We start from the raw sequence: 14819 nt of genomic DNA on the forward strand, positions 1-14819 counted from the left end.
AATTGCAGGCTTTGTTTGCCGTTTAAGCCAATGGCAGCCTGTAAATGATAAAACGGATCCGCCTCTTGACCTCCGAACAACTTTAGCCAATAGTGATCGATTCAAATGATGATTGACACATTGGTTAGCCAATGAAACGCCGGTAAATAAATCCCAGCATACACCGCGGACTACTTGGCGTTCGGGGGAAAATCGAGTCGGCTGCAAGTTAGTTTGAAGACTTTGAGATTTAATATTGATTCATAAATAAGGCGCACTGTATTATAAGGCGCATGGTCAGCTTTTGAAAAAAATAAAGGCTTTTAGGTGCGCCTTATAGTGCGGAAAATACGGTACTTCAGTGTTTACATTGACAGTTGGTGACCCCTTCTAACCGCACCGGGTGAAACACATACATTGTAACACACGTGATAAAAGTTGGTCACGAGGGGTGGGGGCCATCTACACCCGTGCGCCGCTCAGCATCGCACGGTAGCGTACGCACTCGCACATTACCGGCGTTCGAAGACCGATTTTTTGACCGAACAACGAAGCACGAATTTCTCAAAATTTTTGGTCGAGCACCGATTTGTGCGAACTGAGAAGCGTTCGAGAACCGAGGTTCCACTGAATGTATATGTATATATGTATATATGTGTATATATATATATATATATATATATATATATATATATATATATATATATATATATATATATATATATATATATATATATATATATATTTTTTTTTTTTTTTTTTTTTTTTTTTTTTTTTTTTCACATTGGTTGGTTGGTTGGATCCCTTAACCACTAGAGTCGTAGGGGCACCATTTCCTGTGGTGTGTCTCGGGCAAGTACAGCCTGGTGGCGCCCGTCAGATATTTCAGTTACTCTGTGATTAATACAGAATGTAGTCACATTCAAGTCACACATTTATTTATATAGCCCTTAATCACAAAAATGTCTCAAAGGACTGCACAGGATTACAATTACAAAATTACACAATTACCTGATCTTAAACCAGCATGCGGGCAAAGAACAACTCAAAAACCTCAGTGTGAGGAGAAAAGAGAAACCTTGAGAAAGGACCTCACATGTGGTAATCCCCCTTCCAGGTTTGACCAGGGTGAATTACAATTAGCATTACTGTACACATTCAGATTCAGATTCAGATCTACTTTATTGTCATTCTAGTACACGTGTATACAGAACGAAATGTCGATGCATCTGACCCCCACAGTTTCCTTGAATGTACAGATATAAATAAAGTTGTATTGTATTATGGCTACGTATAGTATTTTACCATAGTGCCGATAGTGCAAGAAGAGTAGCTAACCAGATGTGCAAAATGGGCAGTCAGGTTAACAAGTCAGGTACACAGTAACATTAACACTGTAACAATAACGCTGTAATTACAATAGTGCAGAGAGCAATGTGCAAGGAGTGGCAAGCTATAAAAAAAAAAAACTGCCAGTAGTGCAAAAAGTCAGATTAGCAGCCATTTAGAATTAAGTTAACTATATGTTAGATTGACCATTTAACAGTCTAATGGCCAGGGGGACTAGACTATTGCGGAGCCTGGTGGTCCTGCACCGCACACTGCAGTACCTCTTCCCAGAGGCTAGCAGAGTGAACAGTCCATGATGGGGGTGAGAGGGGTCCCCGGTAATGTTCTTAGCATGGGATAGGCAGCGCTTCTGGCCAATGTCCTGAATGGAAGGAAGTGTAGTCCCGATTATTTTCTCTGCTGTCCTCGTTACCCTCCTCACACTACCCCAGTCGGTAGTAAACATTAGGTAAGATGTTGAAAATGTCCGGAAAGTGCATGACATCAACGACGCCCCCAGCCTGCAAACCAGTCCAGAAAGTCTATGACGGCCACGACGCTGCCTCCCATCTCTGCCAGCTGGTAAATGCAGGGGTTGACATGCTGCAGGTCAGACGCTGGTCCGCTGACTCATCTCAAATCATCCTTCGTATCACCACCAGGCAGGCAGTCGGAAAAAGACAGGACAATACAGAATATGAGGTGGGCATCAATCATACGCTTCTGAATAGAAGTGTGTCTTAAGCCTTGATTTAAAAACTTCCGTTGAGGTTGCAGATCTTATCTTCAGAGGCAGGGCATTCCATAACACCGGGTTCCAGATGGAGAACGCTCTCGAGCCTGCAGACTTCTTGGCTCTCGGAGTCACAAGTAGACCGGCATTTTCCGAGCGCAGACTCCGTGCAGGAACATAGGGGGAAATCAAATCGGAGAGATAAGAGGGTGCAAGCCCATGCAAACATTTATATGTTAATAAGAGAACCTTAAAGTCACATCTTAAATGGACTGGGAGCCAGTGCAAGTTGGCCAATACAGGAGTAATATGCTCAAACTTTTGGTCTTAGTCAAAAGTCAAGCTGCCGCATTCTGAACCAGCTGCAAACTTTTAATGCTAGACATCGGGAGACCAGAAAGCAATACGTTACAGTAATGAAGCCGAGAAGTAATAAACGCATGAAGACCTCTGCATCTGATTGGGACAGCATCGAACGATCTTCGCAATATTACGGAGGTGGTTGAAAGCTATTCTAGTAATATTTTTCACGTGTAACTGAAACGACAGATTAGGATCAAATATAACACCTAGATTTTTGACCGAGTCACTATGGGTGATATTACATTTGTCAACTGAGGACCAGATGAAGAAGCTGGTGAACGTATGCTCAGAAAAAGAACTTAATAAAACAGTTAAGAAAAAAACAGTTTATCTGCATAAATAACTCCTCTCTTCTTCCTAAGCCGCAATTGTAGCAAGTCCCTAACTAACTACTCTACCCAAAAACATACAAGGGTGGCATGCGCCCTCTAACCTGGTGTATTTAACAAAATCAACCCTACGCCTAGAATGTAAAAAGGCCTCTGTCAAACTTGCCCCCTGACCTGGCCTTACCAAAAAATACCAATGCGGACCGATTCTAGATTTGCATGTTTAAAATGAAAAAGAAGCAAAAAAGGGCTATTTTGTACTAATGCAACAGCTATTTGGAATCAGGTAGTGATGATGGGCTGAACCAGGAAGTAGATTAGTAGTTCCACCATGGGCGTGGCATCATTAGAACAGGAAACAGAAGACTTGATAACCAAAAAACAGAAGAAAACAAAGACTGTGCCACCCTAAGGCAACTCATGTCGTAACCAGTAGTGGGAAATTTACTTGAAAAAGGAATTATTTATAGTAACTCACTACTTAGTTAGTTAGTTAACTGAATTATTATAGTATTAGTAACTAGTGAACAGGGAAAGTAACTATTTCCGTCACTTTAAAAAGAAGCAATATTTGAATCAGTTGAATAGAGAAGAACAGAAAGGTACTGTAGTTGTGTTACTGGACCTTGTAACATTTTTTGCACCTCACCAGCAACAGATCTGTCCTGCATTTGAATTGTAAAAAATGTAAACAGGAAAAATACCATAAAATAACAGTCAGCAGTAAACAATATAAAGTGAGTTTAATCAATGAAATGGAAAAAACCATACAACAAAAACAAGCCAATAACAAAAGGAAAAAAATAGACTATAAGAAGACAAAATATTAAATGTTTTATAAACATTTTATATTAACACCTTTATAATAAAAAAAAATTAAATGCAATTAAAATATGTGTCATGAAAAGTGTTCCCTCTAAGCTGCGCGCGTGCGCAATTGCGCACTGCTCGCACATTCTCTGTGCACAAGAAAATCTAGCCGGGCTCAAAATTACTATTTAAGAATCGACTTAAGTCAAAGTTACAGTGCATGAAGGTAAAAATACACGGGTTCCCCTGACGTTGTGTCCTAAATGCGGTATTTTGAAGTCGAGTCAGAGTAGAACGAAGTTGAGTAAAGTTAGTAGAGTTGGTCGAAAACCGGCTTCTTCGGCTCGGCTCACTAAAAGGAACCGGCTCTTTCGGGTCCTAAACGGCTCTTTGGGTTGTTTTTGCTTCTTTCATCCTAACATGACCAAATATTATGTGAAACTATGCACAAAATGACTTGAAAGAAGGGGGGAATAGAACAAAAAAGAAAAAAATACCAAAATGAAAAAGTAGTGAAAATCTGAGAAAAAAAGAAACAAAATGAAGAGAAAAAAAGAAGGAAACATTTAGAAAAAAGCCAGAAAAAAAAGAAAAAAAAGAAATGTAGGAAAAAAGTAAATAGAGAAAAAAAAGAAAAAAGTAACAGCTCAGAAAAAGTAAACACAATGAGATTTCTTTTAAAGGAATTTTTAAAAAAGTAGAAAAAAATACGGAAAAAAGAAGAAAAAGTTTGTGTTGCATTCAAATAATTTCCAATTATATCAAGTGAATCTTGTTGCCAACATTGTACTTCCACTAAAAAATGTGATTAAGTACAGTTCTGTATCTTGCAACCAACTAAATAAGCCCCCAAAAATGTTAATATTATGCGACAAAATATATCAGGAAATAAAAAGAAATGGATATCTTGTGAAAGAATTGTAAGAACAAACGACGTTTGTAGGCCGTACAACCTTTGCAATAGTACATGAGTCAATTCATTCAAAAGAGAAAAATAATTTTGCATTGCCGGAAACTCAGCAAAATGTAACTTGATGTCAAGTTTTGGACATGTTTGATAATTGATTATCTTGCCACACTTGGGATTATAGTTGCTCACTGTTGTTTCAAGCGTTGCTCACTGACTTTGTGTGAATGCTCAGACCCGAGGAAAATTAGAGGGAACATTGGTCATGAACCAGAACGGACTCTCAGATCCATTAGCGTTAGTTTCAGAAGAGTTTTTATTTGAAAGAGTGTTTGGATCTGGTTCGGGACGTCGGCGCTTGTTGGTCGTCAGCCTCTTCGAGCGGAATGGCAGCTGCGTGACAGGTAGACGGAAGGTGCAGTTTAGCGGGTAAGTCGATGGCCGGGGCGGGAGAGTAGGCTGCAAAACGTGGAACGGAAACAGGTCAAAAACGGAAGACAGGCATGAATCAGGCAAGAGGAGTCGTGGGTACCTTGTAGTCTGGAGAAACACTCAGGGATACAAAGAGTACACTCGGACGACCATCTCTGGACGCAGACCGCTTAAGTTGAGAACGTCAGCCAATCAGGAAGTGCACTCCACCGTGCCAAACGGATTGCCCCAGGTGACTTCACTTGGGCAATCACGACAATATGTTTAAATATACAAAAAAATATCTATGAAATACCAAGCAATTTTAACATTTTATATGATCAACAAATTCAAAGTCAACAACAGCATATTGACCAATTATAAGAGAAAAAAGGTAGATGGATAGATAGATAGATAGATAGATAGATAGATAGATAGATAGATAGATAGATAGATAGATAGATAGATAGATAGATAGATAGATAGATAGATAGATAGATAGATAGATAGATAGATAGATAGATAGATAGATAGATAGATAGATAGATAGATAGATAGATAGATAGATAGATAGATAGATAGATAGATACTTTATTCATCCCCTAAGGGAAATTCACATTTCCAGCAGCATCCCTGAGCTGAGAACAGTACAATAAGCCAAAAGAATACAATATACAAATACCCAGTGTGACGTGCAAATGCCCACTGTAGCGTGTTATATAGAGTAACTAAATAGTGCTACACAGAAAACATATTGCAGTAAGATTCAGTAATATCCAATGTAGGTGGTGTGGTTTAATGTGGGCCTTTACTCTGCCGGGTGGAGTTAAAGAGCCTCATGGCATGAGGAAGAAAAGATCTCTTCAGTCTGTCCGTAGTACAAGACAGTGACAGCAGTCTGTCGCTGAAACTGCTCTTCTGTCTGGAGATAATGCTGTGTAGTGGATGCGATGGATTGTCCATGATTGACCTCAGCTTTTTCAGTGCTCGTCTCTCAGCTACTGTTGTTAGGCTGTCCAGCTCTTTGCCCACAACAGAGCTCGCTTTCCTAGCCAGTTTATTGAGACGAGAGGCATCCTTCTTCTTGACGCTGCCTCCCCAACACGCTGCCGCATAGAAGAGTGCGCTTGCCACTACTGTCTCATAGAATATTTTCAGGAGCTTTTTGCAGATGTTGAAGGAGGCCAGCCTTGTGAGGAAGTAAAGTCGGCTTTGCCCTTTCCTACATAGAGCTTCTGTGTTGGCAGTCCAGTCCAGTTTGTTGTCCAGCTGCACACCCAGGTATTTGTAGGTCTGGACAAATTCTACACATTCTCCCTTGATGGTTACAGGAACCGGGTGAGTTCTGGTTCTCCTGAAGTCCACCACCATCTCTCTGGTCTTGGTGGTGTTTAGGTGCAGGTGGTTTGCGTCGCTCCATCGGACAAAGGTGTCTAGAAGGGAGCCGGCTGTTGATTGGTGGGGAGCAGGCTCCCTTCACTTACTTCCAAGAGCCAGGTCCAAGAGAGGTTTTGTTTGCAACTGACAAGAATTGCTTGCGCCCATTCACCAATATGCCTTTTCTTTTGGCACATTAGTTATGGCTGTATTCGTAATGGCTATCTAAATATATATGGTAGTCACTATTTTGAATGGCGACATGATCCAAAAAGACATGACGTAAACAACTGAGAGGAGAGCAGAAAACCGCGCCAACAGATGTTTGGGGACACACCGCTTTTGACCGTCAGTAACAGTAACGGTGTAATGGCATTAAAAATAATTTGATAAATTAACCTGTTACTAAAAAATAACACCATTACATAACAGTGCTATTCATAACAGCATTATTCCCAACACTGGATGTAACACACAATTTTCTGATTTTCTGAGACAGTCCTATATGTGCTCTGTATTCAAACATTAACAGTCTGATGGTTTCCTTTCAGATAAGACGAAGATCGTGACCGGTCCGCAGGACTTGCGAGCGCTCCGAGGTGGGAAGGCCCTGCTGGACTGCCACTTTCACAAAGACCCCCGATTAATCCGCTACCAGATTGTCTGGAGGAAAGACGGACAAAAACTTCAGGAATCGTCACCGGATGACAAGTAATGACTAACCTGCCATGAGAGTACCGTTTATCTTGCACCATGTAAAAGGCAACATGAATTGACATAAAAAGGACGTGTTTAACTTGGATATTTCTCGGGATCTAATAAATATAGGCTTTCATTTGCCTGTGTGGGTTTAAAAACATCTTTAAAAAGAAATGCTTACCGTGTAAAACATGCAACAACTTTCCTCAAAAATATAAAAAGTGACCAAGAAATAGACGTATGTTTTTTTTTCCACATGACAGCAACAATACAGAGATCCCTCGTTTTCCGCAGTTAATGAGGACAGAAACCACTTGTGAAAAGTGAAAATCTGCAAAGCAGCGTCACACTTTCATAAAAGCCCCCAAAGGGTTAAACTTAACTCGGGATGACATCATTAACAACTGAGTGTCTAACGACTGTCACAAAATAATAAATGTTGATCAAGAAATTATAAAACACAACTCATAATTGCAGTTGAATGAATAGTTTTATTGTCATTTTACAAACGTAAAACAAAATTGGAGGGCTTTTCCGTTCAGTGAAAGAAAGCAATTAAGAGAGTGTCCATCTAGCTGCAGGCTAGCATCGAGTGTTCTCCAATTGAGCCAGATTTCTGCAGTAACTAAAATAAAATCGTCCTGAATGTAGCGGTTTCCCACGAAATGAAAGCTCATGGTTGTCTGTTTCATGGCTAAAAAACCTGGCGTTGGCAAGATGCAGGGTCTGCAGTGGTGGCTTAGGAGATTTGTTAGCTTAGCTATTTTATTTATTAAGGCACAAAAAAAAATATCTGGCCCTATGTAAAGAAGTACCAGTCCCCCTTTGTTAAATCGCAAAGTAACTAACTAACTAGAGTCTTGGAAAAAAAAGCTGAGTTCAATTTTACAGGAGAAGCTTTCTGCTGACTGATGAGTCAAAAATCTAACTTTTCGTCAGGTGTGAAGCCTGTTACATCAGAAGTAAAAATGGCACGGCATTTGACAAAAAGAACATGATGCCAACAGTAACGTATGGTGGTGGCAGTGTGGTGGTCTGGGGCTGCTTTGCTGCTTCAGGACCAGGGCCGAAATTCCTCCAAAGCATCGTGAAAGACTCACTACCAATTATTGTAAACTTTTGATTTTGTATTTCCTTGGGTTGTCCCTGTGTGATATTAAAATTAGTTTAATGATCTAAAACCTATGAGAGTGATAAATATGTAAAAAACACATAAATCAGGAAGGGGGCAAATACTTTTTCTCAGCACTGTACAAAAAGCCACACAACCTACCTCTTAATGTCCAATTGGCTGTGGGTGTCAGCATTAGCGTCATCAGCAATGTAAGGTCCAGTTGCTGGCGTGCTGCTAGCTAGTTTAGCATAGTGAATGAATATTGATTATGGTGATGTAAGGTATGTGTGCATGTGCAGGTACACCATCTTTGAAAACGGAACGCTGATGGTGACCGACATCCAATCAAAAGACAATGCTGAGTACTCTTGCGAGGTCATCACGGAACTGGATCAGGTGACGGCCGGCGGTTCCATCACAGTTGTAGGTAAGCAATATCGTCATAAATACCCTTTAGTCACAGATTAAATTGTATTCTTTGTGTTTCAAATATTTGTTTTAAAGTGTCATATTAATACTCCAATTCACCATTTAACACATAAAATTGGTGGGGACAAAACGGCCATAGCTCGATATTGGTGGTAACGTGTTATCTCCTTCCATGCCAAATCTCCGCCTTTTGGCACGTTTTCGCTAAGAAAAAAAAACGCAAGCGTGATTAGGTTGTAATGTTTTTAAGTGACAGCTTAATTAATTTAGCTTTGTGCTGTCCACTGCCAAAATGTTTAACATAGCAAGCACACTGGTCTTTGCTCATCTCCCTACAAGGATGCAGTTTGGTGCTAAGGGATGAGACTTTTGTTTATCTCCTCACCCCGTCTCTCTTCTCCTGTCTCCCCATCAGTGTTAAATATTTTTTTCCATGTGGATACTTGAGGATTTACACCACTTTGTGTCTAACATACTCAATGCTTATTCTCTGTGCTTAATACACTATGTGAAGGATAAATGTAAACAAGTCACGCTGGCAATGACAACTGCACTTTACAGTATTTGGGGGGGGAGTTCTCTGAAATCAAACCTGCCCCCCTTGATGGAACCTTGCGCCCCCACCCCACTATTTAAAAACTACTGCCAATCAAGAAAAAAAAAATAGACACCCAAAAAATTAAGTCTTACCCCATTGGGAGAAAGGTTTACTTATTTTATACATGGTGTCCCAAAACAATGTATTTTTGTCTTTTTCACTACAATAAATTGAATAAAATATTGACCCAAAAAAAATGGAAATACAGGATGGTAGTCTTCCTGCTGGGCATTTCTGCCTGACGCGCCTCCTCCAGCGCCTTTGGAATGCTTGTGTGCCCTGAACACTCGGGCCTGACTGCCATCTTTTTTGAGCACATTGCAATGCTTCCGGATTCCTGCATTTGGGTCCACTGCAGAACCTCAACAGTATCACGACATGCAACCCTAAAATTGTGTGGTATTTCTCAAAACAAAAAAGCAGGCTCATAATCATTTTTCGGACCCCCAGCCCGTCCAGATCCTCCCCACGACATCACCTTGTCGGATGTGACAGATGACACCTTGACGCTCAGCTGGATCCCGGGCCGCTCGCACAACAGCCCCATCACAGGTAACGTCTACGCACCTTCCAAAGTAATGCAGAAAATATGACCAACCATGCTCGTCTGCAGAATTCATTGTGGAGGCCAAAGAAGAGCAGCACTCACGGAGGCATGACAGTGACACCTGGAAGTGGGAAGCACTAAAGCACGTGCCTGCTGACTTCAATCACCTGCAGCTCAGCCTCCGCCCTTTCTGCACTTACGCCTTCCGTGTGGTCGCCGTTAACCAGTTGGGGCCCAGCGACCCCAGCCAGCCTACTACACCACACAGCACACCACCAGCGGGTAGGAGCCGCTGTTGCTGAGTATAACACACACAGTAACACGGTATAACACAGACCAGCTCGGTAGCCTAGATGGGATGGCGCCCGCTCCGAGACTGGGAGGTCGCTGGTTCAAGCCTCGGCCGAGTCATACCTAAGACTTACAACATTGGTACTCATTGCCTCCCTGCTTGGCGCTCGGCATTAAGGTTTGGAATTGGGGGGTTTGGTCACCTAATGACTCCCAACAAAGCAGTTGGGTCTAAAACGGCGGCGCCCTGTTTGGCTGCAGCTGCATCGGCTCGCTACAGTTCAACTGTCCGGATCAGGTGTATCGACATTTCGTTCTGTGTGCATGGTTACAAAGAATGACAAAAAAAGTAAATTGTATTCTATTCTAATTTTACCTAAGGGAAAATTCCTAAAGAAGGGTGAATGACCGGAGTGGTTGGGCTGGTAGGGATGACTATAGATAGTCGTAATCAGTTGTGTACACATTAATTATTTGTAGTTACTCACCACTTCTTCCAAAAAGTAACTGAGTTGGGAACTGTATAATTCCATAATAAACAGTTTCAGTTACTCAAAAAAAGAATTGTTGTATGTCAAATAATTTGAAATTGTCTGAGCAGTATTCAAACCAGTTGAATAGAGAAGAAGAGACAAGTAGTTGTGTTGTAAAACCTTGTAATCTTTATAGCACCTCACAGGCAACAGAATTTATCCTACCCCGCCCGCAGAAACATGCAATGCATGTGTAGTGGATCGAAGCCACATGAGTGCAGTTCACTTTTTGGTGGACCTAACCAGCAAAGGAGCCGACATGTTCCTATTTGCAGCAATATGTTATCAGGGGGTATGTTTTAACCCATGAAGCCACAAAGAAGCAACGGATTACAGTAACAGACTCCTGAAATAGAGTTCGATCATCAAACCTTTAGAGATGATCAATTTAGGTTAATTTGTTAAATGCAATTAAAAAAATTTATTATAACATTTGATATCCCTCTCTCCAGTTCCACACAATAACCCAGCTGGTGTTCGCAGTGAATCTTCTGACGCTGGAACCTTGGCCATTACGTGGGATGTAAGTTTTTGGTTTGAACAAATTTATTGACACTAATAACAGAAAACAATCATGACAATCTCAACAGCAATTAAGCACATTCACAATATTATATTTCAATATGACGTTTAACAGCAAACACAATGTGAGGTTTGAACAACCCTTCTCGAAAATCTTAATAGCAATCAAGCATATTCACAATTTCATTATATAACATCTTTGTTAGTGTCGATAGATCCGTCCAGGCCAAAGTCGATTGTTTTTGTTCTGAACAAATCGACCGACACCAACAGCAGCAAAACAAATACGACAATCTCAACAGCCATCAAGCATATTCACAATTTTGTTATATCTGACAATATGACGTGACGATATGACGTTTTAACACTTTGTCCTGACATTTTCAACATCAATTAAACAATTTCAGAGTTATTATCTTTTAACAGTAGTTAACCAACGTGTAAAGGGCAATACTATTGTGCAAGGGCATAGCTCTGCCATCCCACCCTCCCAAGCAGCATCCTTCCAGTCCTCTGTGTGGGTCCTCTCCCTTCTTACTTCTACTTTCCACAACCCAGGCCATTGCTGCCGGGACCCCCACAGTGTAGCTCCGGTTCCCCCCTCCGGGTGGGTGCAGACGATTCTTCTTTATGGTTGCGTCCTAGGCCCGCCGCTCCTAGGCCCGCCGCTCGCAGTACAGTACGAGACTATATCGATTTTCATACACCCAAATCATTTTTAACTCTAAAAAGGTGGGAACTAATGTGGGTTCCAGATTCATCTAATCCATGGTGGTCTGATGCACTTTTAACATCATACTACGGCAGCATTCAATTACACCACAGATTTTTTTGGGGCATATTGTTTATCTACAAGCATATTTGTTGTGGCTTTGCCATGGACCCAAACGCAGTAAGCAAGAAAAGGCAAAGTGCTCAAGAACTGATGGGAATTAATAGCAAGGTCATCCACACAGCAAGAAACAAATGGTCAAAAACAACAATAACAATTTCCAAAACTAATAACAAAAACAAAATTCAGAAAGCAGGATTGACTGGAAAAAGGTGATGGTGGAAAATAAATAAAAAAATCATCCAACACTGAGTACCGTCGAAATTGTCCTTACGAAAGGGCAGGCTAATCAGGGTAAGGTATGGGGTGACACCTGTCCCAATTACACTCATACGGCCCAAAATAAAATAAATATTTCGGAATCTGCAGCAACTAAGGGCCCTTGCTGGAACAGGGAACTAAGTTCAAAGATCCTTTGTATATTTTTTTTTCATTGCGGCTATTTACTTTAATTTTACCCCTATTATCGTGTTCTGGAGCACATTAGGCTGGAAGAAAGAAAGCGAGGGAATGGGGCGAGGAAAGTTATGACACGCCCATGGTCGTGGTTTACTTAAATTCTGGGATGAAAATGGCGAAAGTAAGAAAAGGATTGTTTCAAATACGTTCCAACATTCCACCCACCCCGCCGCCCTAAAGATGAAAAAATAAGAGCTTATTGACCGTCACGTACATGCAAGGACAACAAAGAGGCAACAATAAGGAATTCAGCCATAAGATGGCGCACGCAAGTAGAATATTTTAAAGTTAAGACACCAACTTTAATGTTTTGTCTCGAAAATATTCACACACATATTGTTCAAATCCATGAATACATCTGTGATTTACTCAATATGTAAAAATCATATAAAGTTTGTGAAAAAGTATTTGCTCTTTCCTGATTTTCGAGTTTTTTGCATATTTATCACAGACAAAGGTTTCCGCTCATCAAACAGTTTTCAATTCACACAGTAACAAACGAAGGAAATACAAAATGCAGTACTGAAATGTTGATTTCGTTTGTTAAGGCACAAAAAAATCGAAACCTATCTGTCTCAATGGGAAAAAGTAATTCCACCCTGGTGACAGAAATCAAACATTTACGATAACTGGTAATGAGTCTTTCACAACGCTGCAGCAGGATAGCGATCAGAAACACACCAGCAGGTCCAGCTCTGAATGGCTCAAAAACAAATGCAAGCTCTGGAGTAACCAAGTCAAAGCCCACATTTAAAACCAATTGAGATGCTGTGGTGTGACCGTAAATGGGCAGTTCATGCTAGATAATTTTTATATGGCAGATTTGAAACAATTTTGCATAGATGAGTGGGCCAAAATTCCTCCACAGCGTTGTGAAAGATTCATTACCACTGTTGTCAACGGTTGAGTTCTGTTATCGCTGCCAAAGGTGGCACAACCTGCTATTAGGTTTAGGGGGGATTACTTTTTCACATAGGGCAAGATAAGTTTTGATTTTTAATGGAATTAACATTTCAAAACTGCATTTTGTATTTCCTTGGGTTGTCTATGTGTGATATTAAAATTGGTTTGATGAACTGAAATCTTTGTGAGGGAAAAATATGCAAAAAACACAGAAATCAGGAAGGGACATTTTTTTACAACACTGTATTTTGATAAATGCAAACGCAATGTCAACCGCCAAAATATTAGCAGATGTACAAAATTCACACTGGATTTCTTCTTCTATGAAACTACAGAAAAGTTGGATTTAAAAGTCCTTAGAAGGTGCTAGAACTTGCCCATGAAAACGGTGTACGAAAGCTACGATAAGCATTGACGGAACAACTTTTCTGCTCTTGCAGGAGATGCCTCGGCGACAGCATCATGGCCAGGACTTCCAGTACAAGGTGTTGTGGAGAAAGGCCGGAGGCAAGGGCGACCGCTGGAACCACGGTTATGCCAAGACGCCTCCCTTCTGGGTGAACAACACAGGAACGTACGTACCGTTCGAAATCAAAGTTCAAGCTGTCAACGCGCTGGGGGAGGGCCCCGCTCCGGAGGCTGAGATAGGACACTCAGGCGAAGATGGTACCAAAATCTAGTTGCTTTCCAAGTTCAACCACCCTATGCCAATGTTCCTGCTGCAAATTATCCTGATTTTTTTCTACCAGTTCCTGAGGAGCCTCCCAGTGATGTAGAGGTTCGAGTGATGAACCGCACGATTGCCGTAAGATGGAACGAAGCCCAGAACGTTTGTGGTCTTCTACTGGGTTACAAGGTACCACATGGAACTCATGTCACGATACAACATTACATTAAGGCGGGCCTCTGCCGATGAAGTTACATGGCCCAGCAACTCACCGCTTGTTGTGCTGTAGGGTTGGGAAGAGCCAAGTGGAATGCATGTTTGGTAATTGGGAGTGTGTTCTTGACTCTTGCCTCCTCCCTCTTGGTGGATATGGATGGATGGATGGATGGATGTTATCTACATTTTTAAGATGATACCATGACACAAACCAATAGCAGACAAGCAGTTTATATAACAGACAAATAGCAGACATGAATCTAAGAACTGTAACTATATATTTGCAAAAACACTGCTAAGTTTAAAACGTGAAAACATTTATTCTTGATGTTGTATGGTGGGGAAAATGCCATAAAGAGGAGCCATGTACTTTTCCATTCACAAATGTCATAAGGCAGGGGTCTACTGTATTTAGTACCTGGTTGCAACCAACTGATAATAACAACACATCTGATCCAGATCTACATCAAGAGACTGGGTCCAGTGGTGGGTCGCTCCCGTCGCTCTCCTAGGAAAGCTGGCCACCTGCAGATGGGGAAGGAACATGACGAAAGATTGGATTGGGAGCAAGAAGACAACAGGGTGGTGGTGGTCCAGGGCATGAAAACCTCAGCAGAAGTGACTGACTTGCAACTCTTCTCACGCTACACTGTAGCCCTCACTGCCTTCAACAGCAAAGGAGAGAGCCCTACCTCCCCAGTTGTTCACTTCAGTACTCCAGAAGGAGGTGGGATTAAGAGAGGAGTCTTACTTTCTTGGTGTGGTTAAAGA

At 41.3% G+C, this 14819-nt stretch overlaps 1 protein-coding gene across 2 annotated transcripts in view; it reads left to right on the forward strand.

Annotated features, from left to right (window-relative positions):
- Window positions 1–14819, forward strand: part of LOC148370497 (neural cell adhesion molecule L1.1-like) — a 98614-nt gene that overhangs the window by 58720 nt on the left and 25075 nt on the right. For both annotated transcript variants that reach the window (XM_088333022.1, XM_088333023.1), the window contains 8 exons: window positions 6790–6949; window positions 8351–8478; window positions 9529–9630; window positions 9692–9907; window positions 10902–10972; window positions 13606–13831; window positions 13915–14021; window positions 14508–14775. In XM_088333022.1, coding sequence (XP_088189148.1) covers window positions 6790–6949; window positions 8351–8478; window positions 9529–9630; window positions 9692–9907; window positions 10902–10972; window positions 13606–13831; window positions 13915–14021; window positions 14508–14775 — 1278 coding nt within the window. The remainder of the gene's footprint in view (window positions 1–6789; window positions 6950–8350; window positions 8479–9528; window positions 9631–9691; window positions 9908–10901; window positions 10973–13605; window positions 13832–13914; window positions 14022–14507; window positions 14776–14819) is intronic.

Source organism: Urocampus carinirostris, chromosome 3 (assembly GCF_059441175.1).
Source record: "Urocampus carinirostris isolate Australia breed hairy pipefish chromosome 3, RoL_Ucar_1.0, whole genome shotgun sequence".
Lineage (NCBI taxonomy): Eukaryota > Metazoa > Chordata > Actinopteri > Syngnathiformes > Syngnathidae > Urocampus > Urocampus carinirostris.